This window comes from Falco rusticolus, chromosome Z (assembly GCF_015220075.1).
Source record: "Falco rusticolus isolate bFalRus1 chromosome Z, bFalRus1.pri, whole genome shotgun sequence".
Lineage (NCBI taxonomy): Eukaryota > Metazoa > Chordata > Aves > Falconiformes > Falconidae > Falco > Falco rusticolus.
Genome location: NC_051210.1, coordinates 75,624,117 through 75,646,762, shown reverse-complemented (window position 1 = coordinate 75,646,762; position 22,646 = coordinate 75,624,117). Strand labels below are relative to the sequence as shown.

At 45.5% G+C, this 22,646-nt stretch overlaps 1 protein-coding gene across 11 annotated transcripts in view; it reads left to right on the top strand.

Annotated features, from left to right (window-relative positions):
- Window positions 1-22,646, top strand: part of CELF4 (CUGBP Elav-like family member 4) — a 722,303-nt gene that overhangs the window by 638,992 nt on the left and 60,665 nt on the right. For 10 of the 11 annotated variants that reach the window (XM_037374241.1, XM_037374246.1, XM_037374243.1 and 7 more), the window contains exons 7-8: window positions 10,525-10,672; window positions 16,261-16,410. In XM_037374241.1, the coding sequence (XP_037230138.1) occupies window positions 10,525-10,672; window positions 16,261-16,410 (298 nt within the window). The remainder of the gene's footprint in view (window positions 1-10,524; window positions 10,673-16,260; window positions 16,411-22,646) is intronic. The other variant, XM_037374240.1, reaches the window with a different exon arrangement.

Below are 22,646 nucleotides of genomic sequence, written 5' to 3'. Positions count from 1 at the left end.
GGTATACAGGGCCAACTCAGGAATCATACTCCAACGTACCCGTACTTCATCCAGTGCGCTGACTGCAAGGCTCTTCTTTCTTGCCTGCCCATTTCTTTCTCACATGTAGGCACCCTGGATTTCCCGTCACATCCCCATAATCTCTTTTTTTTTTTTAATTTGAGGGCCTTGACATTTCTGTCCTCTGCTGAATGTCCTGTGCCTCCCTGAACACCTGTTATAACCCAGCCTACCCCTTGCATGAACCATGTAGAGTCATGAGGACATGCTGTAGAGCTCCACAGAATTTCCCCCTCACCTCCCAGCTGCCCCTTCTGGTGCTATTCTGGACATTTTTATTCTCTGCCTACAAGGCAAGTTTTATTTTTCCTTCTATTTTCCCCTCTCTATTCTTATTCCCAGTTAAAGAGAACCTTTGCTTCATCCTTTGTCCCCTGCTCCCCTCCTCACATGATAGTAGAGCTGTCCCTCTGCAGTTTGGCTGTGTTTAACCTTCCTGGCCAGGGAACGCTGCAGGAAGAGTAGAAGAGCAGTAAATCACAGCTGAGTTCAGGTCAGTGGCCAGCAGCCTGGCAGAGGGATGCAGCATCTGTGCCTCCATGTCCCAGAGGAATTAACAGGAGGCAACCTATGGACAGCTTGGGACAAACATCTAAAGGGGTCAGGCAGGAGATGTGGCTCTGGTGTTACACTACAGGCATTGATCAGGCAGCTGGTAAAGACACCACTGTCCTGGTGCTCTGGTCCAAAACCTCTTCTCACATAATTTTTAATCTATACATCTAATTGCCATCCTAGGTTTATACTGATACAAAAGAGGATGCAGTGTGCATCTTTGCACCACAAAAGTTCCTTCCATCTATTTATCACCAAATAATGCAGGATGTTAGGAGGGTAGGTGCTTGAATGAGGATTTATCACTGAAGAAAGAGTGAAAACAATTCTTGGGTGTGCTCCACTCCACTTGAAACCAATGAATATTTTTCCTATTGATTTCTGTGACAGCAGAATTGGACCCATCCTCTTTTTTTTTTTTTTTTAATGGTAAATATGATAATAAGGGGGAAAGAATAAGTTTTAGATCTTGACCCATTGGATATGACAAGCTGGTGACACCAATTACCCTGGGGACTTGAGAGCTGTCTAAATGATGGGATCACATTTCTGTGTGGTGCCTATACACCCGGAGCGTGCTCAGATGCTGTCTCTCAATCAGCCTCCCTATCTCTGTCTCTTTCTATCTGCTTCATCTCACAGTCTCACACAAAAGAGAAGGAAGGGAGCGCCAAGGCTCTGTGACGTTCCCTCGGTCCCAATTAATCCACCTTGGACTGCTGGCTCTTAGATATCAGGGTGATTGGCACCTCACAAATGCCAGCAAGAGATGGAGGGATCGATAGGGGGAGAGGGGAAGGGGGGACAGTTTTATTCAGCCTGAACTGAAGTTGAAGAGCCAAGGCAAGTCAAGAGGAGGGAAGGTGAAACATCAAGAGCAGGACAGTGATGACAGCTGATGCCACTGCCACCGGCAACTCGTGTGACCTTGGGAGAATTATTTGACCCTCAGCCTCGTTTCCCCATGTAAGAATAAAGCTGATAATCAGATTTATTTATTTGCCCTTCTCCCCCAGAGACACCCTGTCTGTCTCCCCATGGGTTTTCACACAGGGGTACGATGATAACACAAGTTTAGGGACTGCCTCCATGCTTAGTAGTAAGGCCAGGACTAGCATGAGACACTGTGCTGGTTTGTACTCATAACTCGTCCTCTCAGCTATTCCACTGCAGTCCAAGTTTGTCTGATGTCTCCGTATAATAGTTTCCAGACATTCCCATGAGAGCTGGTTAATCAATTATCTCTAATGGTCTGTCCCCATGGAGGAGGTTGCCGAGTCCCCTAGGCAGTAGTTTCTTGTGGAATCTCCCCCAGAGAGGCATCAGGTGCATCACGGGAACTGGATTAGCTCCTGAAAATAGGTCTCCATGCATCAAGGTGGCCAGTGCAGCAGAAACCTACATGGTACAGCTGTTTGAAGGATTAGGGTGCAGCTGTGGATTTGCAAATCCAGCAGCACCACTGAAGAGAGGCAGCAAGGGTCTCAGTTCATCAGTGTTTGACTGATAGTCATTAGTGTTGCCACCAGGACTGCTCTGCACCTCAGCTCTTTAAGTTACCTCCTTTGCATGTCAGCAAATGGCCATGTCACAGTTCACTCCCAGCCACTGCCCGCTGCCAAGCCACTCAACCTCAGCTTAAACAACTTTAACCTTCGTAGCAATGACGGCCTCACATCAGCTGAACAACCAGTCCTCGGGTTCAGCAGCCGTATGGCCTCAGCTCCAGAGGTAAAAAAAGATCAGGAAGCAAAGGGAGTTCTCATCTGTGTGTGGTTTTGCCTCCCCTCCTCATGTGCCACCTGCAAGCATGCCAGACAAAGCTTGGCATTAACTCTGTATGCCTTTTCAGTGACACAGAAAGTCATAACAGACCCACCTCCCCTCTTTTGGAAACAGCTCAAGACAAGTCAGATTTCATGGCTCCCTAAAACTCCCAGAGCCCCTATACTAATTTATTTCAGGGGTGTGTGTGATTTTTTTTTCTTTTCAGCAGTGTCTTCCCATACTCATTTCATGTCTTCTTTTATGGGCCAATTATTTATTTTAATTCACACACGTATAGGGCACCAGCCCTTTTTGTTGTCAAGTTACGGTGGCTTTACATCACCTGGGTATTGATAGCTGTTTCTGCAGTTTCAGTTAAGGCCAACTTGAGATACAGATCTGAACTCAGCCCGAAGAGGAGACTGATGCTAGGTGGCACCCACCACCTCTGATTTGCTGCCAGTCGACACAAACCTGCAGGCACACACTGCAGCTCAGGGCAGCACAGCACACCTTAAAGCCTCTGTGTGTGTGTGGCCAGCCCCCAAATCCTGAGCAGTAACCATCAAACCAGACTATGAATAGTGGTACTGTAGTCCTGGCCCAAATAAGCAACAGTGGCAAAAATTCCTGCAGGTCTTCTTTCTGTGAAGAACATACCAAGTAGTTAGCAGCTGTCTCATGTCACCGCTGCCCCACCATGCAGAAAAGAAAGCGTGCACAGATCGAAAAGTGTTGGGAAGATGGAAAAATGCAGAAAAGCAAAGCAAGAACAAAGGAAGGAGCCTTGGAAAGTGACAGATACTGTATAAATTATTTAATTTTTAAATTATTTAAAATAAGATCAAAGTCATAAATCAAGTTTGCATAAAAAATGGGGTGGCAGTGCTAGCCACAGTCTCCTGGCCAAATTCCAGCTATGGGACTGATTGCATCCTGCAGCAGGGGCCAGGCATAGAGGTAGTGAGGAAAACCAGACAGATGGGGACAGAGGCAACACAGGCAATGGTAACATTTGCTCTTTGGCCTGGAGCAAGTCCTTTCCTGCTAGTAAATCCCAGCTCTCCTCACTCTCAAAAAGTACAAATGCTGCAGCTCCTAAACTGCAGGCAATAACTGCAACAAATCTAGGAACATCCAGTATAGCAAAGCTCTCAGTCATCATCATAAGTGGTCACCTTGGGAAGTTAGGGCAGCAGTGACTACCATGCTGACCTTAAAAGCCTGGGTGCGCCCCTCTGCCTCCCTGTCTGGGCTCCTGTGGAGATGAAAGGACATTTCTGCTAAATGATCTGAGGTAGTACTGAAGGGAAGAATCTCTTCGTCCAATATTTATTCAATTCTTACTGTGAAATTATTTTGGAAAGATACTTTAAAACATTCTGCTAACTGTATGAAATCAGGGAAAAATTACTGAATATAGACTGTCTTCTTCATATGACAGCTGTTACACTTCAATGACCAAAATGGGGCAGTATATTTGGTAAATACTACCTGTTATGCAAATCACTTGTTCTGATCCATTCCAGAAGAGGAACCTATTTTGAAGCCATAATACTTTGTAGCAGGGCTAATACCATATTTCTAATGGTCAGCTCCCTGGTATTTCAGAAATAATGAACACTCAGATTTGGGCTCTCTCTATATATATATATACATATATGTATTTATTTTATTTTAGTTTTTGGGGTTTTTCCAGAGCTCTCAGAAAGTTAGAAATTCAAACTATTGTGTATCAGGCTTTTGAAAGACAATACGACACATGAATCCAAGTGCTGACTTTTGTTTATTTTTTTCAAAATCTTAATTAAATTTAAATTTTATTTTCAAAGCAGAAACTTCTGTTTCCAGAAGACACCAAAAATATCTGAAGAACCATTCTGATTTTTTTTACAGAATATCTTCTGTTTGTTTGAAGGCATGGGAGATAGTTTTGCTCTTATTTCCCAATGGCCAGTTAGATAAAACAGAAGTGAGTTTGTCAGTTCTGTGATTTTACCAAATATGTGTCTTCTTATTGCTTGGTGGATCACTTTACTTACCTCTTTCTATCACAGGGGTACCATGAGGATTAATTAGCTAAGTGTTTGTATAGATTGTTAGAGGTGGGAAGCGTGGGATGCTGTTATTACTTTTATTGTTATTACTGAAGGAAGAATGTGAAAAGTCAAACAAAACATCATGCGGTTCTGAGGCAAGGGTAGAAAATAACACTGACAAAAATAAGAAGGTCATCAGATTGTTCAGAGTAAGCTTTCTCCAAGGGCAATGAGCATGCTATTTCAAAAAGAGAATATCAGAAATAGTTCTTCTCACTCCTCTTCCCCTTCTCCAGTTTCACGTGTATTTTCTTTTGGCGGCTGGGGTAGGCAGGCTGTAGCATCCTTGCCCTATTTCTAGCGGGAGGTTTTTTGCCTTGAGAAAGCTCCTTCATCTCTCCATGCATCTGTCTCTCCTGTAAGACAAGGACAGTATGTCCTCTCCTTGTGCACAGTCGCATGACCCTGCTAACAGCCACCTGATGCCAGAGGCAGCTGTCCCAGAGGCAGGTGTCTAGCCCCACCTCTGGCCACATGTCCTCACCCCACGACAGTAGACTGGTCGTGACCACACAGAGCCCCATGTCTGGGAGGAAAGCTGGCAGTAAACGCTGTGTTTGTGCTGTCCCTGAGCTGGGGCTTGGCAGTGTCAGGTGTGCATCTGGCCTGGTTGCCAAGCTGTGGAGAGGGAGCTGGGCATCAGCTAGCTCTTGCTTTAGTGCAGCTGTGCTGCAAAACTTCACCCTTTGCTGCTACTTTCATTTTCCATGCTAGGATAGGATGGATAAGCCTGTGTAGTTGCCCATCCACCCACTGATGACAGAACTGGCTGAAGTTTAGCCACCTCAACTTGAGGTATCAAAAAGATGTGTGAGATGAAGCCTCCTATCTCTCTCTCTGTTGACCAGCCATCACTACCACCACTTCCCATGCTTTAGTTGGCCTTACCAGTGCCTCTTCAGCAGCCCCATTGGTTCTCAAGCATTGGGATAAGGACTGCAAGCTTTTAGCTGTTGAGGTGCTCTTCATGGACATGAACCAATTTGGTAGCATCTCTTGGTCTCCTCAGAACATAAATATCTGAGCAATAGTAAAGGCCACATTGAAGGAAAGAGGGAACAAGTCTTTAAAATTGGATGGGGAAAAGTTTTAAATGCTGAGGCAAAGGCCATGCCAAAGAAGTAAAAGAAGCAAAAGGAAATACGTCCTTCCAGCTGAGGAAGGGGAAGGCTCTTCTCCGTCCCCTTGGGTCAGTCCAAGATAATAAGGCTGCTGCCTTTCTGATTAGGCTTCATCTGCAGCTTCAGCCCATGCAGGGAAAATCTGCATTTCAAATGGCGTATTTTAAAGTACACAATACCCAAGGGCCCTGCTGCTATTGATTTGCCCCTAGTGGGGTCACTGCCTCACTTTCTACAGGTTTATTAGCTGGGACCATACACTGGGCTTCTTTCAAAGTGAAAAGAGAGTGGATGGAACATTTGTCTGTTCCTGGGAGCCAGGGAAGGAGTGGGGTGACTTTTATTGGGAATACCGCAGAGCTTTTATAAGGGAGACCGGTGACCCTTACAGGGCTTGCCCTACTTTTGTAAATTTCCCTGGAGCTGTCCTGCAGGGAAGGAGGTAGGTCTATGCTGTCAGGTTCGCTCAAGGTGACCAAGTTCCCATCCTCTCATTCCTGTGATGCTGCTGCACTCAGCCAGGCTGTGACCATCAGGCACAGGGCTGGGAAAGACCCCCCTCCTCTTCCCCCTTAACTGTTACCCTCGAGCAACTCCAACCAGAGACAGAAGGGCATGAAGAGCAAATATGTCCACAGAAGGGTGTCAGGAGTGTTGTCAAGGGTTGAGATGTCCAGAAAGATTTGGGACATGGTTAGCCAAGGAAGGAGAGCCAGTGAGTTGAGGTGTGTGGCTGTGTTCAGGTATGGGATGCTATGCTTTTTCCAGCTCTGGAGGAGACACTGGGTTACCCCACGGCCTGGCTCTGAAGGCTGCAGCAAGGTGTATGTCCTCTGGTCCTTGAGGTGCAGGGCACCAGCTCATTTCACCATGTCAGGGGGGGTACCAGCTCTCCAGGGCATCTTGGGCATCCACAGAGCACCAAGCATAACAGAAACAGGGTGAGCGCTCCCTGGACAATGCCTGCTGTAGCAGAAGCAACTGGATCTAGTTTCTCAAATCACAGGTTAGGGCCTTATTTTTACTGCATTAGCTTTTTAACCCTAAGCTGAATTTAACCTCTTTTCTCCTCAAGATTCTAATTCAGTCTCCATCAGAGTATGGCCAGTTTAAAGTGACTTTCACTGAAATCCATCAGAATTTAAGTTGCAGACCTTGCACCTTCACCACTGATCAGCAGACAAGACCATCTAGTTCTCCTAAGGAGAAAGGAAGTGCCGCCTTCTTTCTGAAGGCCTGTGACAGAAAAGCAGAAATGGCGTTACACTGCAAAAAGGAGCATGCATGTAACTAAGGTATATTCTAAAAACATGCATCTTCCAGTGCAAATTTATAAGCCCTCTGAATACACAAGAAACCACACACTCAGGTTACCTGGTTTGCAAACCAAAAGGAGCACCCACCATTGTGGAGTTAACTCTGAACAGCTTAGAGACATCCAGAAGCAGGAGAAGAAGTTGCATAAGTGTCATGGTGTAACCCCAGCTGGCAACCAAGCACCATGAAGCTGCTGCCGCTTGCTTGCTCCCCCTCACCCAGAGGGGTGGGGAGAAGAATTGGAAAGGAATGTAAAACTCCAGGGTTGAGATAAGAACAATTTAATAAGTAAAGCGAAAGCCACACATGCAAGCAAAGCAAAACAAGGATTTTATTCACCACTTTCCATGGGCAGGCAGGTGTTTGGCCATCCCCAGGAAAGCTGGGCTCCATCACACGTAACAGTTACTCGGAAGACAAACAGCATAATGTTGGATGTCCACCCCTTCCTCCTTCTTCCCCCAGTTTGTATACTCAGCATGATGTCATACGGTATGGAATCCCTCTTTGCCTAGTTTGGGTCACCTGTCCTGGCTGTGTCCCCTCCCACTTCCCTGTGCCCCTCCAGCCCTCTCGCTGCCAGGGCCCAAGAAACTGAGAAGTCCTTGACTCAGTATAAAAATTACCCAGCAACAACCACAAACATCAGTGTGCTATCAACATTGTTCTCACATCAGAGCCAAAACACAGCACTGTACTAGCTCTTAAGAAGAAATCTAACTCTAACCCAGCTGGAACCAGGACAATAAGCCATAGCTAATGTCACAGGTGATTGCCTAGCTCTGCTGAGTGCAAAATGGGGACTGTCTTTGGAGGACTGCAATCATTTGTACTACCATTGGCAATGCAGTATCTTTTAGATAGAGCCCTGTTTCTCTTGCAGCACAGGTGAAATACAAACAAAAGGAGGACTAACACTTTTCTTTTAAATGGCTGGGACCCAAGGTCCAAAAATATCCACTGAGGGCCAGGTAAAGGGTGGGAATCATTTCATCTGACTGTGTTGGTATGTGCAGCTGAACTGATCACCTGAGGTCCGCATACAGTCAACAGGGAGAAATGAAGCTGCAATTCATCTGCCCAGAGGCATTCAGGTACAGAAAGGAGCAGTGGATCTTGGCCTAGACTCCTTTGCCTGTTATCATATCAACCATAATAGGCGACCAGCTTAGATGAAACGTCATGTGTGTTTAGTTTTTGGAATCTGACAACGGAAAGTGCCAGAAACAGAGCCCCCTGACTGCCCTAGATGGTCTCTGGTACAAATACCAGGCTGTTACCTGCCAGCGAGGCTGACCACAGCACACATGCAACCAGCTATATGTTACTCCGTGTTTTGAGGTGGGTTTGTTCATGCAGTTCTGGTCAGCTTTGGAGAAACACAGAGAGAAGTCAGCAAAGGCCAGACTGGAACTGTCCCCAGACCTTGCAACTGCATCCATTTCATGAGATGCTCCTTTGATCAGCAGCTCTAAATAGATCCTATAAGCACAGGTCTTGGCGATCATTTCTGCAACCTGGCCAGTTATATGCTCAGCTTTCCCCAGGTGAAAATATCCAGCACAGAAAATGAGACACAAGTCAGCACACTCAGTGTTGGAGTCAATCCAGTGTTAAAGATGGATGGATTCCCCCTTCCTCATTCACTTCATTGACACACTTACTAAAATCACCTGCTCAGTGCTTCCTCTGGAGAATAAACTCAAATGATGCTCAGAAACAAATGTAGCTCTTAAAGGGAAATCAGCATTGTGCTATAATAGAAAAGATTGCCTAATCACTCCATCAGTAATTACAAAGAACAGAATATCGCTAATTAAAATGTGAAAGTGTCTTATGCAGGGTATAATAAAAAAAGGTAATTGATAATCAAAGGGAAAGCCACCACCTTGCCACCAATCTGCATCAGGCTTCAAAAAATAATAGTTGTACTAAACTCTGGTACAGAAATTTTCATCTGTAGATCTGAAGGCACTCCCACGTGGGGAGGCAGGTAACCCATGTCCCATTTTATCACTGAAGAAACCGAAGCAAGTTTACACAATTTGTGCACGGTGATACAGCAGGTCAATGGCAGAGCATCCTTTGCTTTGGTCTCTTAACCGATGGTGACAAGGAAAGTTTCAGCATTTCAATGAGGGCAGTGAACTCAAGGATTTGTTTTAGCGTGTATGTATATAAACAGCTAATTTAGCTGATATTTCAATATTAAAGCGAACAGTAAGGAACAGTCTGTTCCTTGCCATGACTTTTGAGGTCTGTTTAATGCTGAGAAGCGTGTCCCGTGTGCTTAAACAGCAGCATCAGAGGGTGATTTCCTGATGGGAGAGAGAGCGCTATCACAGAGAGCAGCAAAACAGAGGCACTCCAATTCTGGAGACAGCAAAGACATGAGTCACTTCTAAAACCACTACAGAAAAACAGGTTTTTTCTCCACTATTATCATCAAGTTATGCATTAGCAGAGGCTGGGGAATGAACAGTGAGATTTTTCTCTCTGCTCATCCTCTTTCCCCTATATTTTTTGTAAGCCTCCACCACCAGTCACTAGCGAGGGTTGGATATGGACCCAGACTTACCTCATCTGGCTCTCTGTACAGCTCCAGGGAAGGAGACATGAGGCAGCTACTTCCCAACTGTTTTCTTCTTCATGCCAGGAGCATTTCAAAAGCCCACTGCAGCCATACTGCACCTATGAACCGCACCGACTGTGTTAGGTTCAGAGTGTAAGATAACGATAGCAAAGTCTGGGTTTAATACAAGAAACATTTCCAGCACGCATAACCATTCACCACCACCTTTATGCTCCAGAACTTTTACTCCTAAATTCCTGAAAATATAGGCTGGGTTCCTTATATTTGCCTTTTGTAAGAGGTGGCATTTTGATCACGAAATAAACAATTAAGGAAGTCATCCCAGATCAAAACCACAGGGAAGGGATTTTCCCACTACACAGTATTAATCCTGCTTAAATAGGGGAGTTCCCTTCTGTTATATAGCTCTGGAGTCACTGCTTGGTTGTGTTGGAAATAGGTGCTATGTAATCTGGTTGGAAGGTTTGGTAATGGTTTTGCCTCCCAGCAGCATAAGAAAAATATTTTTGTCACTGACAGATGGAAACAAATCAGGTTAACCCCAGAGAACTAGCTAGGCTTGCTGCTCTGGGGAAGGGATCTCCTCATCTTGCCGCTCCACATACACTGGTCTCCCATCGGTGGCCTCCAGTGCTTTCTCAAAGCTTTGGCAAAAGCAATGTAAGCTATGAAACCTCTCTGGCCAGGACTGTAGAGTGTTTTCTCTCCCTTTCATCATCAAGGAAGTACCAAGGAATCAGAGGGTTGCGTTCAACTCATGGGAATCCTCCACAGTCAGGAACACATTGTGGGGGTGGGGACCATAAAAACCCTAAGATGCAAAGATGTACTTTGCCTCCAGCCCCTATAGTAAGAAGGGGGGCCAAGGCTGGGAGGTGCCACAGGCATGGTGAGCTGACATCTCAAAACAGGGATGCCTTGCACCTACACCGGGTCCCCAACCTGGTGCCAGTGCCACGGGCTGCCCTGCCAGTGACCGCATGATATTTTTTCCCTGCTCTCTTTGTTCCAGCTGATGCAGCAGCAAGCCGCAATCATGGCGTCGGTGGCGCAGGGTGGCTACCTGAACCCCATGGCAGCCTTTGCCGCAGCCCAGATGCAGCAGATGGCGGCTCTGAACATGAATGGCCTGGCAGCCGCCCCCATGACACCAACCTCAGGTAAGGGGCTGGGGAGGTGGAGAGGGCAAAGGCCAGGAACATCTGACACACCCCAGAGGAGACCTGGCAGGACATGGAAGCTGACAGGTTGTCCCCCAGGGGGTCTTGAAAGAAATCTTGGTCTTGTTGGTGAAGGCCACCAGAAGTGAAGAGTGGAGCTGACCAGATCCTTTTGTGGTCTAAGAGTGGTGGAAAGGGGTGGAGAAAGGCTGTTTGCTACCTATTCCAGGGCTGGGGCCACCTGCAAGTCTGCTTCTGTATCATGAAATAGTTATAAGGACAAAGTCAAAGAGTTTGCTAGAAGCGGGCTGTTGGTCTAGCTGTGCCCTGTGCCAAGTGGCACTCATGGTTGAGGAGACCAAGAGGGCTGAGACTCACCAGAGCCAGGACACAATAGGATTGCTGGGGAGGAGGAAGGGTGCTGGCAGGGAAGGCACTGCAAAGGGCTTTCACCCATGATCCTTCCCTCTCAGCCTTACCCTTTCCTTTAGCTATGAGCACCCTCTAAATCAGGGGTCCTCAAACTACGGCCCGCAGGCCAGATACGGCCCCCCAGGGTCCTCAATCCGGCCCCTGGTATTTACAGATCCCCCCACCGGGGGTTGGCGGGGGGGGTGGGGGGAAACCAAGCAGCCACAGATGACTGCCTGCCACTTCATCCACGCCGGCCCCCTGTTTAAACAGTTTGAGAACCCCTGCTCTAAATGGTACAAAGCATCCCCCAGTAACCTACACTGGTTTATTGGTGGTGCATATAGATGTCCAAAGGGTTAGTGCTGGTGCTGTCACAGCCAGGCTGGTCTAAAGACAAATAAAATAAGGTCTGTGGTGAGATGCAATGTCGTTAACAAGATGAGCTATGTGTTTGGGATATATAAGCCTTTCCCCTACTGTGAAATAAGACAGGGGGTACTCAGGGAAGACCTCTGGTGATACTTGCAGTGGAAGTGTTTGGTGAGAGGGTTTCTGGCTGCTGAAGCAGAGGCAGGTAGTTGGGAAAGGGCTCCCAGGATCTGTCTAGGTGTCACAACAAGCCCGTGCTAGAGCTGCAGTGGGCAGGGAGTCAACCTGAGACAGAAAAAGGACTGGCTTTCCTGGGGCTTAAAGCACAAGGAAATCATTTGTGCAGGAACAGGTCAAGGAACGAGCAGGGCTGATAGCCATGGAGTAGCACGAGGTCTAACAGCAGGGAAGTGGGGCAGCAGAGAAAGTGGAGCTGAACCACAAAAGGAAAGAAGTAAGAATCTGGAGAGCTTTGCAATATACCACTGAGTCTGGTAGGGGAGCAGAGGACTCAAAGGTACATCTTCAGAGGACCATTTCTAAGGGACAGGTTGTGATAAAAGGGTCCCTGGGGCGATGCGAGTTGTTCCTATGAGAGGCACTGGGAATGGGACTTGTTCAGAAAGATGTGGCATATCAGTGCACTTGTGTGAACCATGAAGCATCAAGCTGGTCTGGACGGGATCAGCTGGACAAAGGTTTGGGGTGAGACATGGGAGCAGTGAGCTATGCCTGAGCAAGCTGTGGTGCTGGCCAGCACTGAGCAGAGCAGGAGCTGGGACTGCAGCGCAGAGCAGTGAGAGAAAAGGGGCAGCTTCAGTACCAGAAAAGAAGAGGTCTGTACCAGTCCTGGAGCGGGAAAGGGCCATCTGACAAAGCAGCCAAGAAAGATGCCTCATGGCTGACAAACACTGGATGGCAGGGAGATAAGGCACCGCAACATTGGAGGCTTGGGGGCTGTTCCTAATGAACTGAGTTTAGCTAACTTCTCTGCCAAAGAAAACCTCCTCTTGCGCACAGAGCTAAGCATCTCTTTGCAATCTGTAGCTGGGAACAGTGTCAGCAGCTACTGGATCAGATACCTAACTTTTCCTTTGCTTGTATTAGAATATAAGGGGGAAAGAAGGGAGATACAGAAAGACAGAGCTCTCCACATAAACTTATGGAGACCCAAGGAAAAGCGCTTGACTCAAAAACCTTATGCCACACATTTCAAAATATATGTTTACACAACGGTAAATGTATAAACAAGTCTATGGAGCTACTGCAAATCCAAATAGAAAAGTGGCTTAATTATATGTGCACCCTTTAAACCCACTGCTGGAAAGATTATCATATTTGCATTAGCTAGATTTGTTTTGTGTTGGTGGGAGCAGAGAGAACATCAAACAAAGTCTGCTTGGAATTCAAATGCTCTCAGGGCCTGGAAAGCTAAATCCAGGCAGTGGTTTGTGATGGCCTCACCACAAAAGAGCACAAGGTCTTTTGCATATAAATAAGTCTTGAGAATGAGTGAGTTCTGTGACATAAGTATGTAAATACTGACACAACAGCCAAATTCTGTGCTTACCATGATTTCCAGCACATGAAAAATATCACAGCCTGTCTTCGGCATAAGATCTTCTCTTCTGGTGTGCCTGGTGCCTTTTGGGGAGTGATAAACATTGTCAAAATACAGAGAAGGAAAGCTCATGTTTTTTACATGCTTCCCAGAACACCCATGACTGGTCATTACTGAAAATAAGATGCTGGTTTAGATGACCCCTCGATCTCTTTCATGGTGGCAGAGTCTGCACTCTCCTTATGACATATTTTCAGTCATGAAGCCTATACACTTTGGCATTATTGCAGATTTACCTCAAATGGGTAGCTTCCTTCATGAAAAACCTCTGTAATGGCTTGTGGAAACATCCATTGACAATTATTCCTTGGGTGAAATGTTTAGACTTTGAAATGACTCCTTGTGTTACTACAACACTCACAAAGCTTTTGATAAGATGCATAGAAAATGTTTCACATAGCATCTGAGCAAGCAAGCCTCCAAAATGAAAAGCGATTTCTGAGTAGCCAGGAGATATCTGAAGCCTAATGTGAATTCTCCTGCTGGCTTTTGTTAACATTCAGAAAGCCAAATGGAAAATGATCATTCTGCTTCATAGCAGGATTTCCAGTCATTGAAGTATATCTTTGTTCTGACTTGGAATGAAAATGAAACATTTCAAAGTTCACTAAAAAACAGGCATTAGAAAAAAAAGTGTTTGGAATATTGAAAAAAAAAGTATTTTGATCTTTCCTAAGCAAAAGAAATTGTGCTAGAAAAAGGACACTGGTAACCCAGAGTCCTAGAGGCTTTGGAGGTATTAGCAGAGCACTGTGCCTCTGTGCTGGTATCTTCAGACATCCCAGTGCATCTGCTTCCTGTGCATCCCACCTTTGGGAGAGTGGGTTCCTTGGGACATGGCCATGAGTTCATTCAGGCTCACGAGTTCCCACAGGAGCTAGGAACTTACAAAGTTTTGGTTCCAGGCAAATTTAACAGACTAGAGACTGTGAGATCCATCTCATCTGGCTTTAACCATACAGAAGTCAGACATCTAGTTCATACTAGTCACCTGGCTTGCCGGGGGTCAATGGAGTGCAGTAGACATTCCAATGGAGGCAGTAGGTAATTCAGACCATAAAACTTTATGCTGTTTGCTGGCGGTTTGATGGTTCTGCATCACGAGTCAGGTTTTTATCTCACACACAGTCCGTAATTGTGAGGCAATTAAACTGACATCTCAGAAAGTCTGGTTCAGTTTTCACATTTGTCCCATCATTAGCATAGTCTGGGTGAAAAGTGGGTCTGACTAAGGGGCTAGAAATGAAATTTCATTTAGGCTTCCTTCCTTCTCTTCTCCCTCCCTCTACATTGTAAATCTGCAGATGGTGTAGCTGCAGCAAGAGATCTCAAACCAGGGATGAAATCCACAACTGGCATGCACCACCACCATTTGCTCTCTGCGGTGGCATTATGCCAGTTTTACTCCAGCTACAGATCTGACCTCTCCAGGGGGATTCTTTATAAGAAGAAAATTAAAGAATTGCAATGAATATGCCTAAACCTCCTTCAACATGCACAAAATAGGAAGCACAAATCCCTTGCTGTAATTTTAGAAAAAATTACTTACACAGTCTATGCAAATAAACGAGAGATCCAGAAAAGCAACTGAAATTTTAAGTAGCCTTTGTGATTTGCAAGGTGATGGCATATGCTAAGAGCATTGCCTTTGGACTACAGTTGCCACTGCTGGCTCCCTGTACCTCCACAGAGGACATTTTTAAAGGCCAACACAATTTAAATAAGAAAAGGGGATGCAGCAGCTTGTCTGTTCAGGGTATAAGAAAAGAGCTGAAATATTGTCTGGTTTTGGGGGCTACTCAAATCAGAACATATTAAAACACCTCATGCACCAGTATTGGCTTTCTTAAAGAACCAACACAGATTTAAGCAGTCATTCAAGTCTGTTATTGGACTAACCTATCATAGAATTCTGCTATGGTGAAGGAAGTTCCTGTAATTGGTTTGAAAAAAGGGTTACAGCAAAAATGGTGTTTTCAATCAGTGGTATACCCTGACACAGAAAGATATTGCTGAAGATAAGATAGTTTAACTTTCCACTCACAGCTAGCAAGGTAAAAATATAAATTTATACTCATTGAAAACTCTTTTTTGGTCCACCAAAACATCCTGAATGTATTAGAAGCACAGAAAGCCCAGTCATTTTAAACACACTTAGGAACAGACAATGATTTAGCAGAGGGATTTAATTCTCCCCTCAGAAATTTAAGAATTCCCTGTCAGTGAGTGACAGGATCCCACCCAAAACATAAAGAGTAAATTGTTCTTCTCAGATTGCAGCATTACAGTCCCCCACATGATGCATCTGGGAGGAAGGGGAGGAATATGATTCTATGAAAGAGAGATGTAGCCTAAAATTTGCCCCTGCTGAATGGGAGTTCTCTGCTAAAACACTATGAAGTCACATTTGGGCCAAAGAGTGACACCCAAAAACCCAGTATCACTGGCTGCCTTTAGGGTACCAATCAACCTGCCAAACCTTTCAAGGATCCCTGGTGCTAAGAAAGTTCAGAATGAGTTTGTACATTAAATATACATGAAACATGTCTTCGTGAGGGAGTACAGACAGAGTAGTCCTGGAAATCAGTATGCCCATGAAGGTGACATCTCCATAGAGAAACTGAGAAGAAATGCTGTAGGAAGGTGGGGCTCAGAATTTGCTTCTGGTGTTAGATGCTATCTAGGAAAGAATCATAGAATCATTTAGGTTTGAGAAGACCTTTGTGATCATCAAGCCCAACCATAACGTAGAACTGCCATGCCCACCACGAAACCATGTCCCTAAGCCCTTCATCTATGTAGGTTTTGGTTGGGTTTTTTTTTTTTTTTTCCTCCTTTCTCAGTTTAAACAGGTAATAGCCCTGGGAGAAAGCTTAGGAGGAAGGCTGGTATTTCTCTAGTTTTCTGTTGTTTGATGCTAGTTTGGCGGATCTAGTCTAGAGACTATGATGGCCAAGCAAAAGCTTCACTCTTTTGAAAAAAGTTTCTCAAGCCTTTAAGTGCTTTCCAAAGAGAGGAGCAATGGCAAGAAGTCTTTGCACAACAGCTTGGGAGATTTTTCATTTTTTTGGATTATGAGAAGGTTTCTGTGCGGTGGTCACAGCTGTAGTTTCAACAGTTTTCTCTGTGTAGTTATTGCTTCCAGTACTCACCAGCTCTGATTTTGTGTCTTCCCCACTTGCAGGTGGAAGCACGCCTCCTGGCATAACTGCACCAGCTGTGCCTAGCATCCCATCTCCCATTGGGGTGAATGGTTTCACTGGCCTCCCGCCGCAGGCTAATGGGCAGCCTGCCACAGAAGCCGTGTTTGCTAATGGCATCCACCCTTACCCAGGTAAGCAAGACCAATGTTGTGCCCACAACCTGCTCCTTCAGTCTTAGGGAGATTGTCCATACCCACAGGTTTTGCCTAGCGTGAGTGTCCTCAGCAGGATTATACCCCATGCCACCAGGGCTCACTCTGGCATTGGTGTAGTTAGGGCTTACCCAGCTACCGTGGTTATACATACACTTACACCTGGATGGTAGACACCAAGGGCGTGTCAGAGGTGAAGAATTTCTCTGCTGAAGAATTAAGTGTTCATCTGCTGGATGACTTGTTTGGTGAATGCAATCACGACACCCAGCATGTTTTGCTTTAGCTAAAACTTGGTCTGAGGCCTAACTAGTTCATGCTGGCAGATGTCCTAGTGGCACTCCCAGGGGTCTGGCTCCTGGCTAGCCTTCAAGGAGCTGTGCTAAGCCTGTTTGCATCTCCTAGCATCCACTTTGGTATCTCTTGCAGCCAGATGGCTCTGGGAGCACAAGTCCAGAGGGTCCACATGGCTGCTTCATGGAGACTCAAACTGCTCCATGCCTCAGACCATGTGTGCAGGCAGTGGGTGTTGGTCTCCAAAATGCTCAATGCATCCAAATCCTGTTGCCTCAGCAGCCCTGGAGACTGAATCTCCTTTAATATAGCCACAGAACAGAATCAGCTTCACTTTTGTAGCACACCACTGGAGAACTACTCCTGGGATTCAGACCATGACTAGCTCAAAAGATGCCAGCACTGAAGGAATGATTTTGCAAGCCCTGGCAGTCAGGGATGGATGAGGGAGGTTGAAGGATACACACCTGACTCTATACCTGTACTTACAAATATATGGACACTCTGAGGCTGTAATCACTGAGAACTCAGGAGTTCGAGCCCTTAATATGCACCTACATTCTTTCAGCATCCTCAAGAGTTCAGATAGCCCTCCCCTCCAAGCTATACTTCTGCCAGGAAGACTTTTCTTACCATTTCTGTACACATACTAATCATAACAATAGAAATCTAAGTAAACATTACTAACTGATCCTAGCCACCAGCCGGCAAAGGAGTATTTTACCCTGGGGCACACATTCATTGATCCAGTCTGTTAGGAAATCAAACACCAAGTCAGATGCTTCAGCCAGAAAGACCACAAAACGCCTAAGAAAAAAAATTTATATCTCAACCAGTCCCAAAAACTCAGAAGATTCAACATCACAGGGGACTTGATGAGCTACAAGGAAAAATATCACATAATGTAGAAGCACAAAAGTCTTACCTAGTTACAGTTCAGACAATGTCACTGAAAAAGGCACCCTGTGAATGCAGCAAAGGAAAGCCCAGAAATACAGAGAGTATTGAAAATTAATCAACACACACTTTGTAAACATTTAGCGATGAGTTCTACTTTAAGAATCGAAATCAAGGGGCTTACCATGCTAAGAGCTAGGCATGTATTTACATGTTTGTAGCAGCTTAGAGATATGTGGAGCTCTTAGAGACTTACAATGGCATCAGGAGATTGCAGGGAGCCCTTAGTATACTCATTGAGCTCAACCACAGTACCAAGAAAGCACCCTCTCTTTAAGGTCATACAAATACAGCCATCTGTTCAACTATTCTGTTGAAGTATTTTCCTGTTTGCCAGTCTATCACCTCTCTGTTGCATCACCCACTTCTATGTCTGAGTGGCAACAACAGTGATGGCTGTGCCGGGGAACGTTTGAAGTTCTGAGCAGTGGTGGCAGGGCCCAATGTAGCAGAGACAGGTGGGGATAGCCTGCGATCTGAATCACGTTGAGATAGGTGGGGAGAACCTGAGGATCCAGATCACAGGCTATTCCCGCCTGTCTCTGCTACGTTGGGCACCACTGTCACCACTCAGAACTGCAAATGTCCCCCAGCACAGCCATTACTGCTGCGGCTGCTCATTACATTCAGTCTCATGAGTTCAAGCCTCACACGGGGCACCAATTGTTGCAGCACTATCCAAACTGGCCAGCTGCAACAAGGCTTTTACCACCCCACACCAGGTTAACTCCAGCAAGTAATTCCCACGCCTTGCCCCGGCACAGCCACCAATCCCCCACAAGGTTTCAACAGTTCATCTACTGTCCCTGCTCTTTCTTCATCCCCTTCAAGCCAGTCAGCCCTGCTTCTTGGCTCTGCTGCATCCAGATTCCTTCTTCTCTGGGATCCTCTTCCAGCCAGCCTCTACTCATCTGGGCTCCCTGTTTCTCCTGGGGCCTCTCCTTGTCTCTCCTCCCTCTACTACTTCCAGGTCTCTCTTTATCTGGAGCTCCTCTTCATACATTCCTTAGAGCTATTTAACTACTTAGCAGGAACCAGCCACAGCTGCACATTATCCACGTCAGCCAACCCACTGCCCCTGAAGCCAGCCCACAGCTGTATATTATCAATGTTAATTAACCGGCCTTCATTCCTCTACAATTCCTCTACAAATTTTTATATTTTTTTCTGGTTTATCTATCTCCTCTTAGCTAATCTTCCATGATCCATGTCTGCAAGTATCAGAGAAAAGATGATTTTTCTAGACGGATCTTAATGACTTGAGCTTTTGTTAACATTTCCAACTACCCCCATAATTAAAGAAAACTTTCAGTTAGGGATTTCATCCACAATTACATAAAAGTAAATGGCCTTGATCTGATTCCCTCTGAGTTTTGGAAAGACTGGCTCAGCCAACAATTCACAGTAAGTCCCCACACAAACACCAACAGCCTCACACACTGAAAGGTGATAGTCATCCTTGCTCCACTTTGCTGCAGGCAGAGGCTCCTTTCTGCTGGTAAAGCTGACATCCAAATAGTCTGCTTTGTGTAAAGTTTGGATTTATCTCAGTGTCTCTTCAGCAATATATTGGTCTCTCTCAGTGCTCAGCTCCCCCATAACTTAGTGGCATCTTAAGTTATAGCAGAGGTGTAAAGGGAACAGTGGCAGGCCAAACCCTCACCTCTCATTTTACCTCTGCTTGTCCCCAGTAGCAATGAAACCCTGAAAGCAAGCCCCTTTGTAGCTCTTTGGTGTAGCTTACATCAGGTATTTGCTCCGTCTTATTCTCTTCTTTCTCATGACCATTTCTTTACTCCCAAAAACTTTACTCCTTGCCACAGGCTTTATTGAGGCCTGGAGCTTAGCAGCATGAAAAAAAAATAAATAGACATTTATATGGGTAATGAGAACATCCACAGCCATATTAGACTAGATAAAAATGCGGAAAGGACACAAACCTTCATGCTTTATGATATAAGCCAGCCACTAATTGCTTCTGGTTAGAAGGAAATTTTCATCACTGGGCAGCTTATTCCATCATTGTTCATTATGGGATTTTTTGTACTTTCCTCTGTAGCATTTGTTGTTGGCATTGCCCTGTGGTTCTGCATGTCTGTGTTTCTAAATGCAAGGGTAGAAATAAAATATTAAAACTGAGCATGAAATTGCACTACCATTATAGAGAAGAAAAGAACATGCCAGTCTCCATCCAAAGTCAGCATCTTCCAAACAACTTTCTTTTATAGTATATCTCTCATTTGAAAGTGGCCAAGAGTGCCGCAGTATTATGTACATAACCATAGTCTTGCTATGATTATGACTTGCCATATATTGTTTAAAGCCTGAATTTTGCTCTCAGATACTCTTTCATATTCCACAAAAAACTGAAATGTGGGTTCACAGCATTATATCCTGTAGCAGAATACTCTTTGTTGCCTGAAAATAGAAAATCAGGACAATCAAAATCTGTAGAGGCATGACAACCATATCATTCAGACCCAAATAAATCCCTTTAATTGTGCAGTTTGTCTACATGTCCACCTTTGTGTGTACTATAACATTTTTGATGCTGCACCTAAAGGACTCCAGAACTCCAGTCTTTGCACTATAAAAACAGGTGCAGATCATGTAATTGTATTTACTGTGTAGTTTCACTCTTTTTTTTCTGTCTTCCCCTGTGTTCTTCTTTTAAGATTCCTTTATCTAGAGCAAGGACGCACAGGGTATCATTTGAGTCAGGTGGCTGAACTATCCATGGCCTTGGGGCAAAGGTGAGGGTAGGTCAAATGTCCCTACTCACCAGGTCTCTGGTCACAGCCCCAGTCCCCACAGGAATCAGCTTTTTATGTGGCTCTGGTGAGGCTATGGATCCATGCAGTAGCACTAGTAAACCATTCCTTGTAGGCATACTCTTTGCAAGCCATGCTCTCACCTTCTGCAAGCTCAGCCAGTACATATTGGCTCACAGTGCACTTTCTGGCATGGACAGAATAACAAGCGAGTAAATATTTCCTCTTCCACTAGTCTAAGCCCCTTTGGAGATCTGACCTTTTTGTGTATTAATGCCTGCCCTTTAGTCTTTCAGCTTGCAGAACTACTGAATGTGGCAATGTGTCACAACTTATAGTGGGGACAAAGAGCATAATCTGTTGTGCCATGATCTTGTGAGTCACTTTGCAGCAGTGCAAGAGCATTTGCCATTTCCACATTAGCCGCAGTAACAGAGATTGAGCTCTTCTGCCAAAGCTTCTTAGCCACCCAGAGGCCAGTGCTTCTCTTGTAACAGTGTGTGATGTACAACAACAGTGGAGACCATCTGCACTGGTTTCTGCTGCATCTCACACCGTCAGCACTCTGCTGTCTGGTAACAGGTCCTGCCCTACTGGATTGCATTGTGAGGGACTGGACAAAATGCTTGCTCCAAAAATAAAACTTCCTTGGGAAAAGAAGGGGAGGGAGAGATGAGAAAATGGAGACACCAAAGGGCAGTAAACAAGACAAAGAAGGAATTGACTGTCAAAGGATCAGTGAAATGAAGGAACTGGAAGGAGGCACAGACCAGAAAACAGTGAGGGCTGCTCTATGGTCTTCAGCCCAGTGATATGCCCAGAAAGAAGCAGAAATACACCCCATAGTGTCCAACAGCTCCCAAACAAAAATATTCCTCCTGGACCAAGGGATGTCCAGCTTGACCAGAGCCAAAGATGGGTCCAGTGGTACAGCAGCTTTGTGGAGCCTCAGATGTGGGATGTTTTCAGGATGCTGAGTTCTTCAGTGCGTTTTGTCTGGGCTTAAATTGCTGAGGAAAACAAAAGGAAAGTTCCCTCTGTTGCTTTAAAAACATGTAATTTCTTTTACTGTTCTCGGGCACATGGTGGTTCTGTTTCTGACCACCCACCACCACCAGAGCTAGCTCTCTCTCCTCTCTGCAGACACGGAAGAGGTTCCCCCACGCCCCTTTCGTTGCACTGTGGGTCTGGGCTAGCAAGACAGCAAGCTCCACTTCACACCCTATTTGGGGTCCAGCCCTCTCCAGTGAGAACTAGTTCTCAGTACGAATGGACAGCCAAGCTTCTATGCCCACATGTTTCCAAGCCCCTGCTGAGACTGGCAGTAAAGATGTCCCCCATGGGTGAATTCCTGTGCTGTAGAAACTCATGTCTTAGGAACTGAAGTGAGACCATCAATTCGTTTTCCTTGGCTCAACAAAGAGCTACCAGGCAGTAACCAATTTCACCCATTGCCAGCAGAGATAGGATTCAAACTCCATCTGTAATTATTATCATTACCCAGGCTAATTTCGTAGGGGAAGAGTTGCCGGTGTGCTAATATGACAGCCTTATCTATTAGCTTGTCAATTAGGTAGCGGTGCTGCTGATGGGCAGACTGCTGCTCTGGACCAGTCAGTCCAGGACCAGTCCTGATCACAACAAACGCCATCTGGTGGCACTGGGCAAGATCAGGGCTTCCCTTGTGCAGGCAGAGAAAGGAACCAGCTTCCCCTACCCAGCGCCCATCCTGACATTTCAGTCCTGAAAGATGTCAGACGATAAGAGTTTAGGGGGGAGGTGAATCTTGTGTGACCTCCTGTGTGAAAAAGAGTGACCTTGACCTGCCTGCACCTGTAGAAAGTCAAGGACAAAAAACAAGCCCCACAGAATTTGATGCAGATGTACACCATGCCCTAGAAATGTACCTGGCTCAGCGACCCTGAGGCTAAGTTACTTACTATGGGAAATCTTTAGCTGTGTTGTGTTTGTCCACCCTAAATCTCCAGGCGAGAGCTTTCCTGCTCACATTTTGTATCAGCAGTTCCAAAACTGCAACAGTGAGCACCTGAAACATCATTATGACTAGGAAGCATTAATTTGACCCATTTGTAACAATCTGCCACGTGCCATAAACCACGCTTTACTGGTAAAATAAATAAGTGAAGGAATGCACTCATTAAAAATATAATAACAAGTTGCCATCTTCAATTG